General features: G+C 42.5%; 1 protein-coding gene across 1 annotated transcript in view; it reads left to right on the forward strand.

Moving 5' to 3' along the window:
• Positions 1-1643: 1643 nt before the first annotated feature.
• The window catches only part of SLC9A7 (solute carrier family 9 member A7), a 104846-nt gene continuing 86500 nt past the window's right edge, over positions 1644-19989 (forward strand). Inside the window, exon 1 of the mRNA XM_065411081.1 lies at positions 1644-1899. Coding sequence (XP_065267153.1) covers positions 1644-1899 — 256 coding nt within the window. The remainder of the gene's footprint in view (positions 1900-19989) is intronic.

Genomic DNA, 19989 nt, shown 5'->3' on the forward strand with positions numbered 1-19989 from the left:
GCCGCGATCGTCCGAACTTGCCGTGTCAGCAGGTAAATAAACTGGCCCGGCCCGCTACAGTGCTTACCCTGGCGAGCCGCGTGCCGAATGTTGCCGACCCCTGCCTTGGGGCTAAGCCAACCCTGCTTAAAAGGTAATCAGTTGATTCCAGTGTAAAAGAGCAGGAAATTGCAGTGAAGTGGGCCAAGTCTAGGATGTTATGGTAGAGTCTGCAGGGAGTCCTGGGAGAGACCCTGGCCGAGCAGGGATGCCTGGGATAGACCCTATCCAAACAGGAGAAGGACTGTAAAAGCCCTAGCCAGGAAGGCCTGGGAGGAGGAAGAGAAACTGTGTTCTGTGAATTTAAGAATGAATTTCGTTTTGAGGTTCTGAGTTTTAATTATGGGTTATTTTATATTGATAAACTTAGTCCCCAAGAAGGGGTATTTTTTTTAATCAAGACAGCCTGAAGTGACGTTTATTTGATCAGTCCAAGAGGGGAAACTGAGGCAGGCTATCTAAAGCGTCATCCTAGGCCATGATGAGAGGCTGCTTTGTTACCATAATTCCTAGGTACTTCTGATATTGATTGCTATGGATGGTGACTGAAAAAAATATTAGGAGGGTCACTGCCCCCCAATGCAGTTTACAAAACTGAATGTTAATAAAACTGTATTATTCAAATGTTTAAAAGTAATACATGAAAACAGAAACTTATTTGGATTTGGATTCCTCTGCTGTGTCTACAAACCGAAGGTTACAACAGAATGCTAAGATATAACTGAAACTGAGCAGGTTAAGTGACACTGAGTAGTGTATTTTATCATCCAAAGTGAGTCAACTGAAAAAAGTAAAGCAAGATGATTCCCCCACCCCAAAAATTCTTATAGTTTTAAAACCATAAAGCGTGTAAATATCACAGGCAATGTAGTTTTTCTTAAAATATTGCCTTATTTTAACCATTATGGTGTATAAAATAATAAAAATAATGTGGAAAACCAGATCCTGCTGCAGAAATGAAGCACTTTGTGCTTTGCATGTTATGTTATACCAAGCACCTGTACAAGATGTTACCCCACCAGTGTGCATGGATAGTGTTGTATTGCCACTTTGCACAGCTGCCAATGACTACACAAAGGGCAAGAGGGTAGAGAACCAGGTCCTCACAGCATTTGGATTTTGTAGAGGGAGAGACAAATCTTCAGCTGGGGAAATGGTGGGTTAATCGGACAATCTAATAGCTACCCTAGCTAGCCATCACACCTGGACTAGCCAGTCATCAGACATGACTCTGCATAGTCTAGTACAAAGGTAAAGGGCAACTGACTCTCACCCTGCCGGCTTCCAGGCTGCCCCTGCAGAGTAGTACCACGGCATCAGGCGGGCTAGCTCCAACCCAGCGCGAGGGCTTTGCCACCCACCCCGTTTGGATTTGGGCCTCGGGAGGTGGGGAGGAGGCCTACGCCTTTAAGAGGCTGGGCAGGAGAGGGGGCGGCTGGCTGGCGGCGCGTCCCGTGTGCGCTGGGGGATCCTGCGCACTGGAGCTGCGCCCTGCTTGACAGGCTGCGCGCAGACAGCAGCAGCCGCCGCAGCCCAGGGTTCTCGGACAGCCCGGGATCAGCTGCAGCGCGGCGGGCGGGTGGAGGCGGCGGCTGCTTCCAGCCATGCAGCTCCCCGTGCGCTCCCGGCTGCTGCTGCTCCTGCTCTTGCTGCGGGCCAGCGGGCTGCGGGCCGGGGAGCGGAGCAGCAGCGCCATGGAGGAGATCGCCACGGAGAAGGAGGCGGAGGAGAGTCACCGGCAGGACAGCGTGAGCCTCCTGACCTTCATCCTGCTGCTCACCCTCACCATCCTCACCATCTGGCTCTTCAAGCACCGCCGGGTGCGCTTCCTCCACGAGACCGGCCTGGCCATGATCTATGGTGAGCTGGAGCCGCGCGGCCCGGCTGCTGCGCCCCGGGGGGGAGCTGCCCCCGCCGGTCCAGTGTATCCCGGGGGGGGCGGTTCCTGTGATCTCCGCAGCGGTCCGAGCCGGGGGCGGGGGAATGACCCGGGCTGTTGGGGAGGAGCCCCCCTTCTCCTCCTCCCCCTGCTCCTTTTCACTTTCCTTTCCCCGTGTAAACGCGCGTTCCCGTGAGCTCAGGGACCGCACCGCTTATAACGAGACGCCGGCTCTAGTACGTAATGTCTCTGACACACTTTCCTCTTGACCTGTCGCTTTATTGCGAGGCCCTTGGGGGGCGATCCGGCTGCGCTCCCCCTTCCCCGGCCTGCCCGGGGGGTGGGGGTGGGGGTGATGGATTGGAGGGGAACCTCCTTCAGTTCTGATTTCCCATGAAATGGGCCCAGGCCGTGATTGGTCGGTGTGAGGGAAGCGGAGTAGCCAGGTGCTTCGGTGCTACTCTCTGCTGAGGTTCAGTCGCGCAGTGGTTGGAAGGAAGGAAGGCGGGGGTGGAGGAGGGAGCCATACACAATAACATGGTGTGTGTGTGTCGTGGGGGGGAGGTTGCTCCTGTCTGCTCCTTTCTCAAACATGCTGTTTTATTCTGATGAAGAAGGCAGACAACCTCCAACATGCATGTGGTTGGGTTCTGTTTTTTTACACCATGCTACCTTGTTGTCAAACGGCTAGGAGACCCAGGAATGTGTTTAAAAAAAAAAAAATCAAATAAGAACGGGCTGCCTTTTATGGTAAGTGACAAGTCCTGTAAAATCCATGTCAGGCCAATAAAGCCCCCAAATGCATAACTTATTTTTGGTGACAGTTTTTCAGGCAGTTTAGCTTGGGGACTTGCTCTGGATCATAGAGAAGAAGAAAGCGCCCATTATGCCTGCAAGTTCATATGCGGGGTATAGTATCCGAGATGAACAGTTTTCCCCCCATTATGTATATTTGGGGTAGCTGTGCTCTGTCCCACTTGCATCGTTGTACACTCTAATGCCATAATACAATACGAAAAAGTCTTCGGGTTTTCAACCAATTTCTCTGATTTTAGGAAGCTAGCTTGCTAAGAGAATATATTCTATATTTCTTGTACTATGTGCACACAGATCATCTCCATCATTACTTTGAAATATAACTTAAACATTGCTGCCATGGTGAGTATTTCACAAGATGAAAAGAAGCATCATTAAATGTTCATGTGCTCTGTCCTGGTAATTGACTGCCAAAGAGCTGCTATTTTGTTGTTTCTGGCACCCAGTACTTATTGGCTACCAATTGATTGCAACAAAATTAGATACCAGGAAACTCTTACACAGTGCATCTTAAGCCCTCTTGGTTGAATAGGCAATGAAACAAACAGAGCGTGTTCTTTTAATAAAAAAAAAAATCCAGCTGTAGGACAAAAATAAATGACACAACAGAACAGATGTTCACATCTGCACTCTGTGTAGCTGTTAATTCAGATATGCTTAGTCCCACAGTCTGCTATAATTAATGAGTGGTGCAGAGGCCTGCAGGTAAACCTGTGCTGATGGTTTTTATACACACACTTACACACACAGTTACTCAGAGAACATAAACAATTTTGACCATAAGATGTCATCCACTTAAAAAATGACTTGTCTGTCTCTGATTGGTAACTATTACTGCTAGTGGAACTTCTTTTCTTTCTTTAGGTAGACCAGCTCTTGCATCATAATGTAAAACACCTACAGTAATTGAAATTTGCATGTGATAAGCACAGATGAGAAATTCTACACATAGGAACAATTAACTTTTTCTTCCCCGATGAGTACTAACTTATCCTAAGATCTGATCGCTTGTTAAAGCAGTGGAATTTTCCTCTGCTGATATTTTTCTTAACCCATCTCAGTCTCTTCTTACTCACTGGTCTTTTGCTGCATTGCTGTGCATTTCATTTTACACACACACACACACACTGCTGCAAACTTAAAAGTTAAAAAGATTGGCGAATTATCTACTAGCATAGTACTACTTAGCACTCAAATAACACTTTGGAGGCGTGAAGCACAGTACAAACATTAATTAGAAAGGAAAGATTAGGATCATATCATGCATGTAACTTTGTTACTGCCTTAATATAGTCATCTTCAGAATTGCTTCAGGTGGGAGTATTTAAAAACATCACAGTATTCTAGACTTAAGTGTTTTTTCTTTTAATTGTATATGAAAGTTTTATGTACATCAAGGGCTTAAAAATACCTATTGATAGTGGTGTGCGTTTACTACATTTCTAAAATACGCACACCATTTATTTTATAGGACACCAAGGGTATTTGAATCATAGAATCATAGAATATCAGGGTTGGAAGGGACCTCAGGAGGTCATCTAGTCCAACCCCCTGCTCAAAGCAGGACCAATTCCCAACTAAATCATCCCAGCCAGGGCTTTGTCAAGCCGGGCCTTAATGAATGTAAGAATGTATCATGCTTACCTCTTGAGATGCATTTTGACACAAAATGTGAAATACTTCAATTGGAAAAATCTTGGATTTTAATTAAATGCAATAAATTTACTGTAACTTTTAGGCCTTGATACTTAAGATGGTTCCCTAGCTTCTGATATTTGACAGAAAAGTGAAAATTCTGTATTTATAAATCTCAGGAAATATAGTATTGTAGGCTTTCTTGTTGTGAATGCAAAAATGTCAGGGGAAATGTCAAAACGTTTAGTTATTACATGATCCTGGTGCTTGAGGAAAATATATCTATTGTTACAATTATTACATGTTTTCAAACAGCAACTCTTAAAAGATTTAATATTTGGAATGCATAGATGAGCCTCTTTGTTCCAAGATTATAATATATGATGTGCTTGTTTAAGAACACCCTCTTGCCATGACACAGCAGACGTCTGGGAAGAAATATTTAAATGAGTTTGCAGGTGTTTTTTGTCCCCCTCCCCCCCCCGATGTTAGTCTTCATGCCAATAAAGCTATGGCAGGGTCTGTCTCACATTATTTAAAAATATTGCAGGCTTCCTATAGAACAAAACAAGCTAGATTTGTTACGTTTCTGATATTATATACAGCACATGTGCTATATCAAAGTTACATCATTCGTATAGCAGTTTCTTTCTTCCTTTTACACAAACATTCACACAAAGAATGGTGGCTAAGCTGAGAGGCATTTGGTGAAAGATGATACTTGGGTATTTAAGGAATATAAAACAAAACACAAGCAAATCTGTATATGTATATAAAATTTAATATCCTCTCCTCCATTATCATGTACTGCTTTACACACATGGTAATTGGAGAGCTTACAGTCTAGGAAAACAAATATCTAACAAAGAGTTCTGATTCTGACTTGGATTTCTGGGTGTCCCTGCAATAAAAACATGCATGTGATTATTTTTTTTATCAGTATAGGTGCTAAACAGTGCATAATAGATAATAGTACGATGTGCACTAACTTTCAGTTCAAGACAAGATAGGTTCCCCATCAAATTTAATTTCAGTAAGGAAAGAAGCACTCCAAAGTCCCAGGTAGCTGAACAAGAGTAGTGGCTTATGCGATCTAAGTACATTTATAAAAGAAGCAGATTTGCATTCTCCAACACTGAGTTACTTTTTCACTCATAGGACACTAACGTCCAGACTGTTGGCCATAATTGTTGGTTATGCTTCAAAGAACAAGTTTGTCCACAAGAGCTGAGTTCTTGGAGGTCTGTATGGAATCCATGTCTGATAAGGCCACTGCTATGCCCAGATTTGCCCTTTTCCCATAACTTTACATTACTGGCTGACTTGATTCCAGAATACCAAGAGCCATTGTGGAGTCCTACAACACTTATAAATTCCCTGCTCTGTCACAACCACCTCAATGGACGCTATCACCACTTGTCTATCTGCAATAGGTTCTGATTAAATATGCTCTGTAAAAACTTTGTATTATTGAGATATGAAGTAGAATTTGAGGTTTCATACATCACTCTTCATACTGTAAGCCATATTTTTCATAACCTGTTGTCACAGTTGCAGCATGAACTGGACCTTAGATCCCTTATTCCCTCTTGAGCGCAGCCCTTAGATGACAGGCCTGGCTTTCTTAATATCATGCTCGGTGGAACCATGCAGTCCAATCATTCTTAAAGTGGATCTCTGGGCTGCAGCCCCCCTGCTTACCGACTGGTTTGGTACCTGTTACCCCTTTTCCTCTGGGGACCTGTGTCCAACAAGTTATTAAAGAAACTCAAAAACAGTGTCTTCAAAACAAACCATTAGTTATTAATTCCTCTGAAGGTTCAAAGCATATGGAACAAATGGTGAAAACTATCAAAGGCCTTTATGTGTAGAATTTGCACCATAATCTTTCCTTGCCAGGTTTGGAAAGTTCTCCTCAGCCCAGCTAACCCCCATGTCTGGTTGGGAGAAGCAAATGGTCCTGCTTGCTACCTGCTCTTTCTGTGCCTTGGTGTGTTCCTTGCCAGCCTGTCAGCTCTTGCTGGCTCTCTGGGACCACTCATTCAACCCCTTCCCTCGTCTAGGCCCGCGTTCTGCAGTGGTTTATCATTCCCTTTAATCTCTCTCTTCTCAGCCTTGGCAAAACAGCTATATCACCTGGTGTTGAGGAGTTGCTTCTTCGTGGCTATGAACCTAGCTGTTGTGTTTGTTGGGATGTTACGCCCTTATGGTGTCTTTCCGGCTTGGTTCCTTTAACAATCCTTTTGATCTAACTCCATAGCAAGTAACCCATCGTAAACAAACCCACAGAGACATGTACCGTAATAATAAGAAAATACAAATATTTCCCTATTTTCACACCTGTAATTTATAATCTTATTTAAGATTAAGCAATATGTGTTGAGTCCTGGACATCTCCCACAAGTACTGGAGGTCTTCTTTGACAGGCTTTGAAAAATACTCTAACAATGTGCATTACATTTAATTTCAGATGGCTAGTAGATGTTGTTAATCAATTACAGTTCTGCAATTACACCTGTAACCCTTCTGCCAGGTGGCATGGGCAGCCACAAGGGTTGGGTTCAATATCTAGGGCAGTGATACTCGGACCTCAGGGGTTCAGGAGCCAAATTAGCGATCAACATTACCCAAAAGAGCCACAGTAGTGTGAATTCATGATTTCATTTACTGTAGTACTACATATTCATATTTAAACTGTATGACTGGAAATATTTATTTTATATTATTCTTACAGCAAACTGACTTAAGTATTATTTTACCAACTACAATTGGTTAACATAGTAAAAGCATCCTGATTGGTTAAAAACTGTTTTAATATCATGTGCTGCAGAGAGACACAGGAGACTCATTAAAGAGGCACTTGCGGCTCACGCGCCTCAGTCTGAGTATCACTGAGCTAGGGTTTCCTCTTAACAATACAAAACAGAACTGGCTTGAGCTCACATCCAGTGATGTGGGAAAACATAATACCACATCTGGGAGCCTCTAAGAGGCAATAATTCCCCTCTCTTCCACACACTAAGTCTATGTATAACAAAAGAGAACTTTTAATAAAAGGGAAAGGGAACCAAGCATTAGTTTTGGAAAACACCACAGCCACATTCAAAAGCATGTTACCATAAACAAACCTGACCCCACAGTGCATTGGGCACTGTCCTTTGCCTCAGTTTCCCACCTTGTGGTGGGAAAGTCTGATGAATGAATGTCCCTTTAACACATAACTCCCATCTCTCTCCGCTGCATCCCATGCAGAGTTGGCTGTCCTTGGTTAGCCAAGACCTGAGTTTAGAGGTGTGTTTGCAGGGGTTCCCCTCCCATCCCAGAAAAGATGGGGGGGGAGGCGGACGTCGAGCAATGTTTCTGTGGTCACTGCATGCCTCTGCCAACTGGCTGTTTGCTGCTGCTGCCACTGCTTTTTTCTGCCCCAGTAGGTTGCTTGCTACCCCCACTTTTCTCTGCCGCCACTGGTCGCGTGCTGCTGCTATTGGATGCTCGCTGCCACTTCTGTGATGCTGTGTTCTGAGGTTCTACCACTGAACCCAGATCTTTAGTGATTTTTGCTCTTCATGATTTCACTGGTTTCAGGGAACCTCACTGCCAGGACAGCCTCTGCATTGTCTTTCCTTTCATCATTGTCTAAGACATAGCTCCTTGACCTGCTTATCAGTGATTCAGCTAATCCCTGAGCAGAAACAATGGATCTCAATTGAGTCTAATTAGCTCTGTCTTTAAACAGTGGAGGGGGAAGGTCAAATAGTATCTAGGACTCTTTGGGCAGAGGCCACTCCACCAGATAGGAACACCTGTGCCCACCCCAACTCGCCTTCACTGGGATGTGGCATCCTTACACCCTGCTTAGCAAGTAAGGTTCAGATTAGGGTGACCCCCACAATCAAGGATGGCTAAGTACAGTTCTGCTGCCCTTTACTCGTACAATATGGATAACAACATTTCATAACCCCTGCACTCATTACTAAAGTTCTTTGTAGCCCAACACCAGCCAAAAGTGATCATTTTGGCGAAGAAGCTCCATCATGCTATGTATCTAGGCAGAGTAGGTATGTCAATGTAAACACGGTCTGTTCCTGAAGTCTTTCCCCCCTGCTCATCACTAGATGCGGTGGAGCTCATGCAGACCCAGCTTACACATCTCTTAAATTATAAGTAGGGCTCCGTGTTTGTCACGGAGGTCGCGGAAGTCACAGATTCCATGACTTCCTGCAACCTCCGTGACTTCTGCAGTGGCCAGTGTGGTTGACCCCAGGGCTGCCCAAGCAGCAGCCGATGTGGCTGGCCCTGGGGACCGCCTGAGCAGCGGTCCTGGGGCGGCTGGAGCAGCCACTGGTGCCCCAGGGCTCCCCCCCAACCCAGCAGCCGGTACTGCGTGCCCCCCCGGGCTCCCCCTCCCCAGCATCCCCTTCCCCCCCCCTGATTCAATCCGGTATTTATGGTATAAGTCGTGGACAGGTCATGGGCTGGGATTTTTTGTTTCTTGCCCGTGACCTGTCCATGACTTTTACTAAAAATACCCGTGATTAAATTGTAGCCTTAATTATAAGCCCTTTGGGGCAGGCAATGCCATTTAGTACATAGTTTGTAAAATGCAGAACTCAATTGGGCACTGACCTTTTTGAGGCGTCTAGGTGCTAACACAATATAAATGTTCAGTAATCATGTAAGACCCACTTCTTCAGCTGCCCTGCCCGTGGTACTGCTCTTGAAGTCAATGAAAGTACCTCGTATGGAGCAGGTACAGAAGCAGGTCCTTCCTGGCACAAGCATACAAACTTGTGATAGCAGTTGGGGTGGTGGAAGTTCATTTTTTCTTGACATTGATCTGAGTCCTGCATTTGATGCACATATTTCCTGATAATGATCACCCTTATAACTTAATTGATCTCTGTTCATATTGTCATCATAAGACATTTATTTGGATTTCTTTTATTGATTGTAGCTATCAAACCCCACTAATGTTGCCTCCTGAGGGGAAAAGTCTCCCTCTGAATCACCTCAAATATCTCTTTTTATATCGTGTGGACCCATCTAGGTAATAAGACCCTTTGCTATACCGTTACTTGAAAACAACACTCCCTGTTGGTAATGTAAAACAGGAGATTTATTTACTGAGAGTATCAAATGTACAGAAACAACATACAAGAAAAATGGAAACCAATGTCAAATTAACAAATGTGCAGATTTTACCTTCCTGATGTCTGACTATAGAAAAGAGAAATTTTTCAGTTCTCCAACGCTCACCGATAAATGTGTGTGGCTAAAATTTCAAACTTGGATTCCTAAAGTTAGGCTCCTAAATTCCTGTTGTAAATGTGAAAGAAGGGCTTATTTCTGTTTTTCCCACCACAGTGCTCAGTGTGACAAGATAGACCTTCAGACACGGTGGAAATAACATCAGGAATCTCCATGCTGCTATCAAAATCAATGGGTGTTGCAGGTGCTTAACAATTGTGTAAAAAGGCCACACTTACTTAAGTGTTTAAATACAGATTTAGGAGCATAACTTTAGTCACCCTAATTTTGAAAACGTGATGCTCTCTTTAGCAACCTGGACCTTCTGCATATTGTTAAGCCACACAATATAGGGCAACTATATTGCTTGCCCTATAGGAACTGTGATGCTCAGATTTCCAATTGTCCATCCTCAGAGTTTGCTCTCTGAGCTGAAGGTCAAACCCAGTCACAGGCCAATCCCATGTTTTTTGAGATAGGCTTGTGACAGCGATAAGATAATTGAGTCTACTTCCCCATTTCCAAACTGTACTGCAGACAGTGTGGAGGAATGCAGCCAGATAGCTATGATAAAATGTCTGTAGAGACCAACTCTGTCACAGCAGGCACCATGTTGACTCAGTTTTATTAGCAATGAGCATAGGGTATTGCTTGGCTTTTGTTTTTGGAAGTTTCTGTTTCAAACAAGGTGTTTGATCAGACCATGCCAAATATTATAACTTTGTTCTGATCTGGGGAGAAGGGAAGCCTGTTCTTAATGAGTTGTTCTACATGTCTTTATGAAATTTGTCTTTTCTATATGGGAAGACTCCTTTGGGGGAAGTGTTACAACTGTTAAAAGATCTAATATTCATTTTTAAAGACTGAGTTATCAAACTATTGCTTGTGAAAACACTCCTTGAAAGTGATGATGGGGAAGGTGTAAGTCATTTCATCTGACTTACACCTACCAAGGATGGAAAAAGTTCCCTTTGAAGTTTAGGAAAGGCTTTAGGCACTTTTTTTCCTTCTTCTTCCAAAAGTAGCTATTGATTTCAGTGCCACAAGTTTTGGGTGCCCAACATGAAAGGATCTGAGACTCAGTGGGTGAGTGCTCTGCACTTTCTGAAAATCAAGCCACTTTTAAGGTGTCTAGTGTTGGACACCCATAACCACTAGTTGCATTTGAAAATCTGTGTCTTGGACTCAGCTCAGTATGCAAAAGGAAATCAAAGCTGCTGCAGCATGGGATACAGAACTTGAAATTGGAAAATATAGTAGTGGATATGTAATAGCCATTATAGAGACAGTGAGTGTGGCAATATCTCTTTTATTGGACAAACTTCTGTTGGTGACAGAGATAAGCTTTCAAACTACGCACCTGAAGAAGAGCTCTGTCTAGCTCAAAAGTGTTTCTCTTTCACTACCTGAAGTTGGTCCAATAAAAGATATTACCTCACCCACCTTGTCTCTCTAATGGCCTGGGACCAACACGGCTACAACAACACAGATACAACAACACTATTAGCCATTACGTCAGTCCTCTTTCTGATTAATGAGGGCTTTTGTTACCTTCACACACGGCCTCAGGAATAATATACACTGACGTCCTCTTGAGAATTAGGAGAAGGAAAAGAAACTGCCTTTAAGAGCCAACTGGATTGATACATAGAATTGTAGTAATGTAGGACTAGAAGGAACCTTGAGAGGTCATCTACTCCAGTCTCCAACACTGAGGCAGAACTAGGTACTATCTAGACCATCCTTGGCTGGTGTTTGTCCAACTGTTCTTAAAAACCTCTGGTGACAGAGATTCCACAACCTCCCTGGGTAATTTGTTCCAGTGCTTAACTACCCTGACAGTTAGGAAGCTTTTCCTAAGTCTAACCTAACTCTTCCTTGCTGCAATTTAAGCCCATTGCTTCTTGTCCTGTCCTTAGTAGATAAGGAGAACAATTTATCACCCTCCTCTTTATCGCAACCTTTTACGTACTTGAAAACTGTTTTCATGTCCCCCATCAATGGTCTCTAGTCTGGATTATACAAATGCACTTTTTTCAATTTTTCCTTGTATATTTTCTAGACCTTTAATAATTTTCGTTGCTCTCATCTGGACTTTCTCCAATTTGTCCACAGCTTTCCTGAAGTGTGGTGCCCAGAACTGGACACAGTACTCCAGCTAAGGCCTTGTTAGTGCTGAGCAGAGTGGAAGAATTATTTCTCATGTCTTGGTTAGCACGCTTCTGCTAATATATCCCAGAATGATGTTTGCTTTTTTTTGTTTTTTGTTTTTTGGCAACAGTATTACATTGTTGACTCATATTTAGTTAGTGATCCACTGTTAACCTCGAGATCCTTTTCCGCAATATTCCTTCCTAGGCAGTCATTTCCCACTTCGTATTTGTGCATTTGATTAGTCCTTCCTAACTGTAGTACTTTGCATTTGGCCTTATTGAATTTCATCCTATTTATTTCAGACCATTTCTCCAGTTTGTCAATATCATTTTTAATTCTAATCATGTCCTCCAAATCGCTTGCAACCCCTCCTAACTTGGTATAATCCACAAACTTTATAAGTGTACTCTCTATGCTGTCATTCAAATCATTTATGAAGATATTGAATAGAACCGGATGAGGATTGGTCCCTGTGGGACACAACTCAATATGCCCTTCCAGCTTGACTGTGAACCACTGATAACCATTTTCCAACCAGTTGCACCCACTTTATAGTAGGTTTCTCTAGGCTATATTACCCTAGGCTATTTATGAGAAGGTCATGTGAAACAGTATCAAAAGCTTTACTAAAGTCAAGCTACATCACTTCTGCTGCTTTCCCACAAAGGCTTGTTACCCCATCAAAGAAGGATATTAGGTTGGTTTGACATGGTCTGTTCTTGACAAATCCGACCTGACTGTTACTTGCCACCTTATTGTCTTCTAGGTGCTTACAAATTGATTGTTTGATTATTTGTTCCGTTATCTTTCTGGGTAATGAAGTTAAGATGACAGGTCTATAATTCCTTTGGTTGTCCTTATTCCCCCTTTTATAGACAGGTACTATATTTTCCCTTTCCAGTCCTCTGGGATCTATCCTGTCCTCCATTAGTTCTCAAAGATAATCGCTAGTTCCTTAAGTATTCTAGGATGTACTTTGTCAGGCTGAAGACATCTAGTTTGTTTAAGTAATTCTTAACTTATTCTTTCCCTTTAGTAGCCTCAGATCCTACTCCATTTACCCTGATGTTCTCTAAGTTAGTCGTCCGATCATTGCTAACTCTTTTTTTGGTGAAAACTGAAACAAAAAAGGCATTTAACGCTTCAGCCATTGCCACGTTTTCTGTTGTTGTCTTTTCCCCCTCATTGAGTAACAGGCTTATCCTGTCCTTGGTCTTCCTGTTGCTTCTAATTTATTTGTAAAGTGTTTTCTTGTTACCATTCGTGTTCCTAGCTAATTTTATCTTGTTTTGTGCCTTGGCCTTTCTAGTTTTGTCCCTACGTACTTGTGGTGGTGGTGTTTTTAATATTCATCCTTCATAATTTGACCTAGTTTCCACTTTTTGAAAGACTCTTTTTTTCGAGTTTCTGGGCCTTGAAGAGCTCCTGGTTAAGCGAGGGTGGTCTCTTAGGCCTGGTCTACACTAACCCCCAAATTCGAACTAAGGTACGCAACTTCAGCTACGTGAATAACGTAGCTGAAGTCGACATACCTTAGTTCGAACTTACCGCGGTTCAGACGCGGTCCACACGCGGCAGGCAGGCTCCCCGTCGACTCCGCGGTACTCCTCTCGCCGAGCTGGAGTACCGCAGTCGACGGCGAGCGCTTCCGGGATCGATTTATCACGTCCAGACCAGACGCGATAAATCGAACCCAGAACTTCGATTCCCAGCCGCCGAACTAGCGGCTGGGTATAGACCTGGCCTTAGATAGGAAGTATGGTTTTGTATACATTGGGATAGTTTGCTCTTGTGCCATTAATCTTTCTTAAAAAACCTGTCAACTCTCCTGAATTCTTTTTTTCCCTTAGACTTGCTTCCTATGGGATCTCAACAGCCAGTTCTCTGAGTTTGCTGAAGTCCACCTTCTTGAAGTCCATGGTCTTATTCTGCTGTTTTCTCTCCTACCATTCCTTAGAATCAGGACTCATCATTTCATGATTACTTTCACCCAAGCTGCCTTCCACCTTCAAATTCTGAACCAGTTCCTCCCTATTTGTCAAAAGCAAATTTAGAACAGCCTCTCTCCTAGATGCTTTATCCACCTTCTGTGATAAAAAGTTGTCTCCAGTGCTTTCCAAGAACTTGTTGGATAATCTGTGCCCTGCTGTATTATTTTCCCAACAGATGTTTGGGTAGTTGAAGTCCCGCCTCACCACCAACTCCTGTGTTTTGGATGATTTTGTTAGTTGTTTAAAAAAAGCTTCATCCGTCTCTTCTTCCTTGTTAGGTATCCTGTAGTAAATCCCTACATGACATCACCCACACTTCAAATTCTGAGCTATTGTACAGTGTAGTGTTGTACAAACATCAACAAGCTCTGAGCTATTGTGTGCTCTTCTTTAACCTTCGTAATGAAATCTCTTAGACTGTTCTAGTGAGGCTTTTCATAACCTGCTTCTAGACAAAAAATGTTTCTTAAATCATTTGATTAAAATGCAACTATAATTTGTATTTAAATTGGGGAACCAATGCTGGCTGACTGTCTTGAAGGGAGGGAGATAAAAAGATACTTAGGAGTAGAGAGACAATTTTTACCTCTCTATGTGGAAATGGTGGAACAAGAACTGGATGCAATATTCCAGTTTCAGTGTCCATGTCTGAAAAAGAATGTTGAAAAATTGGAGACGGTGCAGTGAAGAGCCACAAAAATGATTTAAAGGCTGGAAAATGCCTTGCAGCGAGAGATCAGTCTGTGAGCTCAATCTCTTCAAAAACGAGTTTGAGAGGTGACTGGATTCCTGTGCATAAGTACCTTCATGGGGAGAAAATACCAGGTTCTAAAGAGCTTTTTAATCTAACAGAGACAAGTATAATAAGAACGAATAGCTGGAGGTTGAAGCAGATTTTTACTTGTGGGGGTAATTAACAACTGCGACAAAATACCAAGGGAAATGGTAGATTCCACATCTCTTGATGTCTTCAAATCAAGACTGCATACCTTTCTGGAAGATGTGCTTTAGTTAACTACTAAGTATTGGTCTCAATATGGGGTTATTGGGTGAAATTCTTTGGCCTGTGTTATACAGGAGTCAGAGTAGGTGATCTAATGATCCCTTCTGGTATTAAAAATCTATGAACATGTGAACAAAACAGCTGTGATGTGTACCCAAGGTCCTTGTTTTCACAAAACAGAAACATAACCAGTTTCTTCTCACAGGTGGAGAACAAGTGTCCGTGTTGCCAGTGGTAAGCCGTCAGACGTTATATGTATCAAGGCGTGGTTGCCACCTGTTTTTATAGATGGTAATTGAAATTTAATAGGAATTCTCTTAGCTGGCCATGCTGACAAATGTGTTAATAATAATTTACACACAATCAGGTCTCTATTTGTTCTACCGAGCAATGTCATTCATCCCTTTCTGACTTAATTTGGATGTGCTCTTTCCAATTAAGTTAGTAAAGGATCTATCTATGGTGGTTAAAGTTCCTCTTTCTCCACCTGGAATTTCTGGATGTTTCTTCTTAGAATCTTCTATACTATGCACTTAACATTTTTTTTTTTTTTTTTGGATGATCAGGTGATAGGCAGGTTGGGGATTCCTAGCACTTCCCAATCAATTTTTTTCTCCATGTAAGCATTAGGGTGGGGTTTTCAAAAGTGCCTAAGTGACTTAGAGGTACAAGTCTTATTGACTTTCCAAGTCATCTATGACAGGTTTCAGAGTAGCAGCCGTGTTAGTCTGTATCCGCAAAAATAACAGGAGTACTTGTGGCACCTTAATAACTCCTTAATAACTTAATAACTCCTGTTATTTTTGCGGATACAGACTAACACGGCTGCTACTCTGAAACCTGTCATTATGCAAGGCACTGCATTTAGCCGTATGGAGTGGAAATCCATCAACTTCATGAAAATTTTGAAATTTGTTAGTCTCTAAGGTGCCACAAGTACTCCTGTTATTTTTTCAAGTCATCTAGGCACTCTTCAAACTCCTACTCCTAATCTGGATTCTGAGTTTATCAGTCTAGCCATATTTAACTCAGAATACATCTGTGGAGATTATATGACATCAGTATTGGGAGGATGAGAAACAAGTAATTTAGTTTAAGAAGAACATTCATCTTGAGCGTATTTTTATTAGTTATGCTAAAAGCTGCTAAATATTTCATACATATCAGACCTTTTCAGATTTTTTTCTACCAGGAAATGGGTAATTTAGCTCATACTCAGTTTATTTTTTATTATTTTTTTTTTTTTTTAGTAGAAGGTGAATGCAGAATGCAATTACCTGGATGTGCAAGAATATAATAAAAATGATATAAAATTGCTTCTTCATGCACTGAAATCTGAAAATTCACGTTACCTTAGAAAAGCCTAAAGCTCCTAAAAGCTGTGGTGGAAGAAATTGGTTTTATCAGGAAAGAATAATTGTGGGTGAGGAGTGGAAAATGTAATAAGACTAATTGTGCTCTTTAGCCGGGAGAGTTGTGTGGTTCCCCCTGGAAATCCCAAACCTTACTTTTCAAATGTGTGGGCTTTTTTTCTTCTTCCTGTTAAATGTCTCAAACTCTTCTGGGGAAGGTCACTGCTTGCTCAGCCTTCAGATCTCTCAAGACCCATCTCTGGTGCAATGTCTGTAAGAAATCGGTCAGCTAATAATGGTTTGAAGGGCCAATGGGGATATTTGGAACTTCTTACACTTAGTTTTTATGCACATTGTAGTTCTCATAATTATATGTATTTATTTGATTGCATCTCTTACCTCCCTCTTGTTGTTTTAGAGTATAAGCTATTTGGGGAGGAGTTTGCATTAATGCCTGTACCATACCTTCATAATGGAGCCATGAGCCTGTATATGGCCTCTGGGTGCCACCAAAATAGTCTGGGAGCATGTGTAATTCCGTGGGCAAGTTAATGACAGAAAGGTGTCATTTGATTTGTAAAAATCTACAGAATCCTAATTTCAGTGGTGTCACCCTCTGCAGTGTGGCAGGGTGGGGTGGGGGAAGGAGAGGAGGGGACTCACTGCTCCCAGTTCCAGGTCCTCTGGTTGGTGGAAATTTTCTTAATATAGTGAGGTCGGAAATGGGTCAAGTTAGATATCATTAGAAAGCCATTTCTCCCATGAATACAAAGGTACCAAACGTGACAAACCTCAAACAATTCTGTAGATATATAAGTCGAGAAAATGTTTAAAAATCAACATTTTTGGAACTTATACTTTAAATGCTGGCTTGTCAGACATGCTGCCCTCACAAAATTGAATGGTGGCCCTCAACTGACAGTACGGTGTTATCATTTAATGCTCGAAACATATCTGCCTAATTTTTTTTAATGTTACAGATTATATAAATGGAAGGAGTGCTTCCAGTTGATTTGTATTATCGGGGGGGAAAAGAAGCGGTTCAGTGGTATTGATTATCAGCTTTGTTTATTTTGCTAAAAATTTTTTAATGAGGCACTGGTTAAGACATCAGCATCTAATCAAGAATTACTGGAATCCCATCTTCAGATGGTATGCACATCGTTCCATAACATACACTATGTAACATAATTAATTATAATCCCAAAGCAGGAGCAGTTGAAGGTCGCTAAAAGTGGGGGGACCACCAGTGCCAGAACTGAGGCCCTGCCTTTCCTGTACCGCCCCTTCCCTTCTTGCTCCTCTCTGCCCCCTCCCTCTCATCGCTCACCCTTATGATGGGCCCATGGCCCCCTGACACACCCCCACACACCTACCTACCTACCTCTGTCCCAAAGTAATTTATTACAAAATCCATGTTTTTAATTTGGTCTTGATCATTTTTTTGGTATCAATGGGGAGATGAAGAGTAGACTAGTAGCTGAATCTTTGGAGAATACCACTGCGAAGGACCTGGTTAAACACAGTGCTCAGGGCACCTTACATGCTACAAGAAGTGCATCCTTAAACTGAATTTGGCAAGGTTGGAGAGGAAGTACAGAGAGCATCAGGAAAACGTTGAAGATGCCAGGACAAGCGCGTCCTGTGGGCAAGAATTGCCTTGTGCTAAGATGCATGGCACACATTTCAAGATGAATACCTGCTTCTTCTGCGGTAAGATGGAAGCCCAAACACACCCATTTAAGCACAGTTTCAACATGAAACAAGTGAGAAACTGTATGAAGTAGTCACTCTTAGAACATTGCATGGAAAGTAAACTGGGTGCATTGACCCAAAAGATGCCCACACATTGACTTTGCATATCACATTGAGTGCTGCATTAAGAATATACGTAATGTAAGTAAAAGGGAATTGAAACAAATACTGATTTTTTTACTCCTGCAAACTGTGCAACTCAGCTGGAGTTCATAAATTGCCTCACAGAAGCTCTAATGGTCAGAAGGTGGTGGGTATAGCTGATGCAGAGGCTGAATATAGAGAAATATGTGCTTTAAATGGAACTGAAGAGGACCAAATGCTTAGCAGAAAGGCTTTTAGAACATGTATTGAAGATGAACTGTGGATATGGATGTTGTTTTTAGCAATCCATAGAAGTGAATCACGGCATATGTTCTTAAAAGCTGCAAGAGACGTGCCGCTATCAATAGTGGAAGAAAGTACTGATGTCAACAGTAACACGAAGACTTCGTTTTGCGGAGGCCTTTTAGTGTGGCAGCCATAGATGTTATGGCTGAGGCGCAAGCTCTTGACAACCCAGAAACTGTTAACATCTGCTGAGATTCGGCTGAACACTTCAGATGAGGCTACAAAGAAAATACTAAACCTATGACTAAATCCACCTTGCATTTGATGTATACGCAGAGGAATCAATTAAAAGTATTAACAGAAAGAAGAGACTCTGTGGTTTTGGTCCAATATAAATTCATTGACTCTATGAATATCTCCAGTGTCACAATGAAGAAGCTACTGTCTCATATTTACATGAAGGAGAGTTAACAGCATACATTGCAGGGAAAATGCTCCAGCATGCAAAGAATTGCTTGAAGAATTTTGTCGTTTAATGGTGTAATGAAGCTGCTGCCTCACACTGTTCAGTGAAATTTCTTCCTAGCTTCCGTGAGGAGGCTGCCACTAAAATTATCTTGCATGCTATCAGTGCCACAGAGAGAGGTGCTACTAAACGCTGTAGATTTTTTGCATGAGACAGATGTTCTAATACTCTCTCTGAAAGTACTTGCTGAAGCTGAAGATGTCAGCTGCCAGCATTGGCAGAGCAAAGGCAGAAGTTGATGACTTAGGGAGGCCTGCATTCAAAAATTATATGTATTTAAAAATTGGCTAACCAGAAAATTGCATTTAAAAAAAAAAGACTTGTTTATTGAGGTAAGAATTAAAAATCATACGGATGCCGATTTGCTTTTTTCCATTTAAGGTAGGTAAAGAGGCCTCTGCAACGCTGAGTCTATTTATAAATAATATTAAATGTTGAATGGCTTGGCATTGTATGCCTTTTCCTTTGCTCTCACTTTTCTTCCAAAATGCCTGCAACTGAAATTATAAGCATACAAAAACAAAACAACTGGCCACATTCTTAAATTCATTTCATGGGGTACCATACGTCTCTGCACCAAACACCATAAAAGGGAAGGACACAATTCTCCCTGGGTAGAAAGATTTTATTCTCTTTTAAATGGTTTAAACCACTGTTTGGTATCTGAGTTGCAGATGTGTTACTCTTTGCTTTTATTGTCTGCTCCTTGATCTTTTGATTTAAAGAACTGTGTGTGGGATGTGTTGACTGAAAGCTCTATATTGTGAGGTTTAAAGTTTGTAAGGACTTCAAGACATGTGGCTGAAAGTCACCTAAGAGCAAATGACTTCATATTTAGAAGACGTGGACCAGCTGAACTGTTAGCCTTGTTGATCCTGCTCTATATGTGAGAAGCGTTATCTTCTTACCCAACATCTTTGGGCTTTTTTCAGTGCTTAATTTTTGCCAAAGCTGAGCCCCAGCACCTCCAGGCTGGGCAGTTCATAGCCCCAGCACTAGGGTTGCCAACTTTCTAACTGCTGAAAATGGGACACCCTTCCCCCGAAGTCCCACCCCTGGTCCTGCCTCTTTCCCAGGTCCCACCCCTTGCTCGCTTCTCCCTGCTGTTGTTTGCTCTCCCCCCCCCCCCCGGTCCCGGGACTCACCTGCCACCTGCAGAGCCGGGCTGGGAGGAGCTGACATGGCACCTGCCTGCTCAGTTGGGGCATGGAGGGGGAGGGAGGGGTGCGCGGTGTCGGTCCCTGGAGCAAGGGGCCAGGGTG

This window comes from Emys orbicularis, chromosome 1 (genome assembly GCF_028017835.1).
Source record: "Emys orbicularis isolate rEmyOrb1 chromosome 1, rEmyOrb1.hap1, whole genome shotgun sequence".
Lineage (NCBI taxonomy): Eukaryota > Metazoa > Chordata > Testudines > Emydidae > Emys > Emys orbicularis.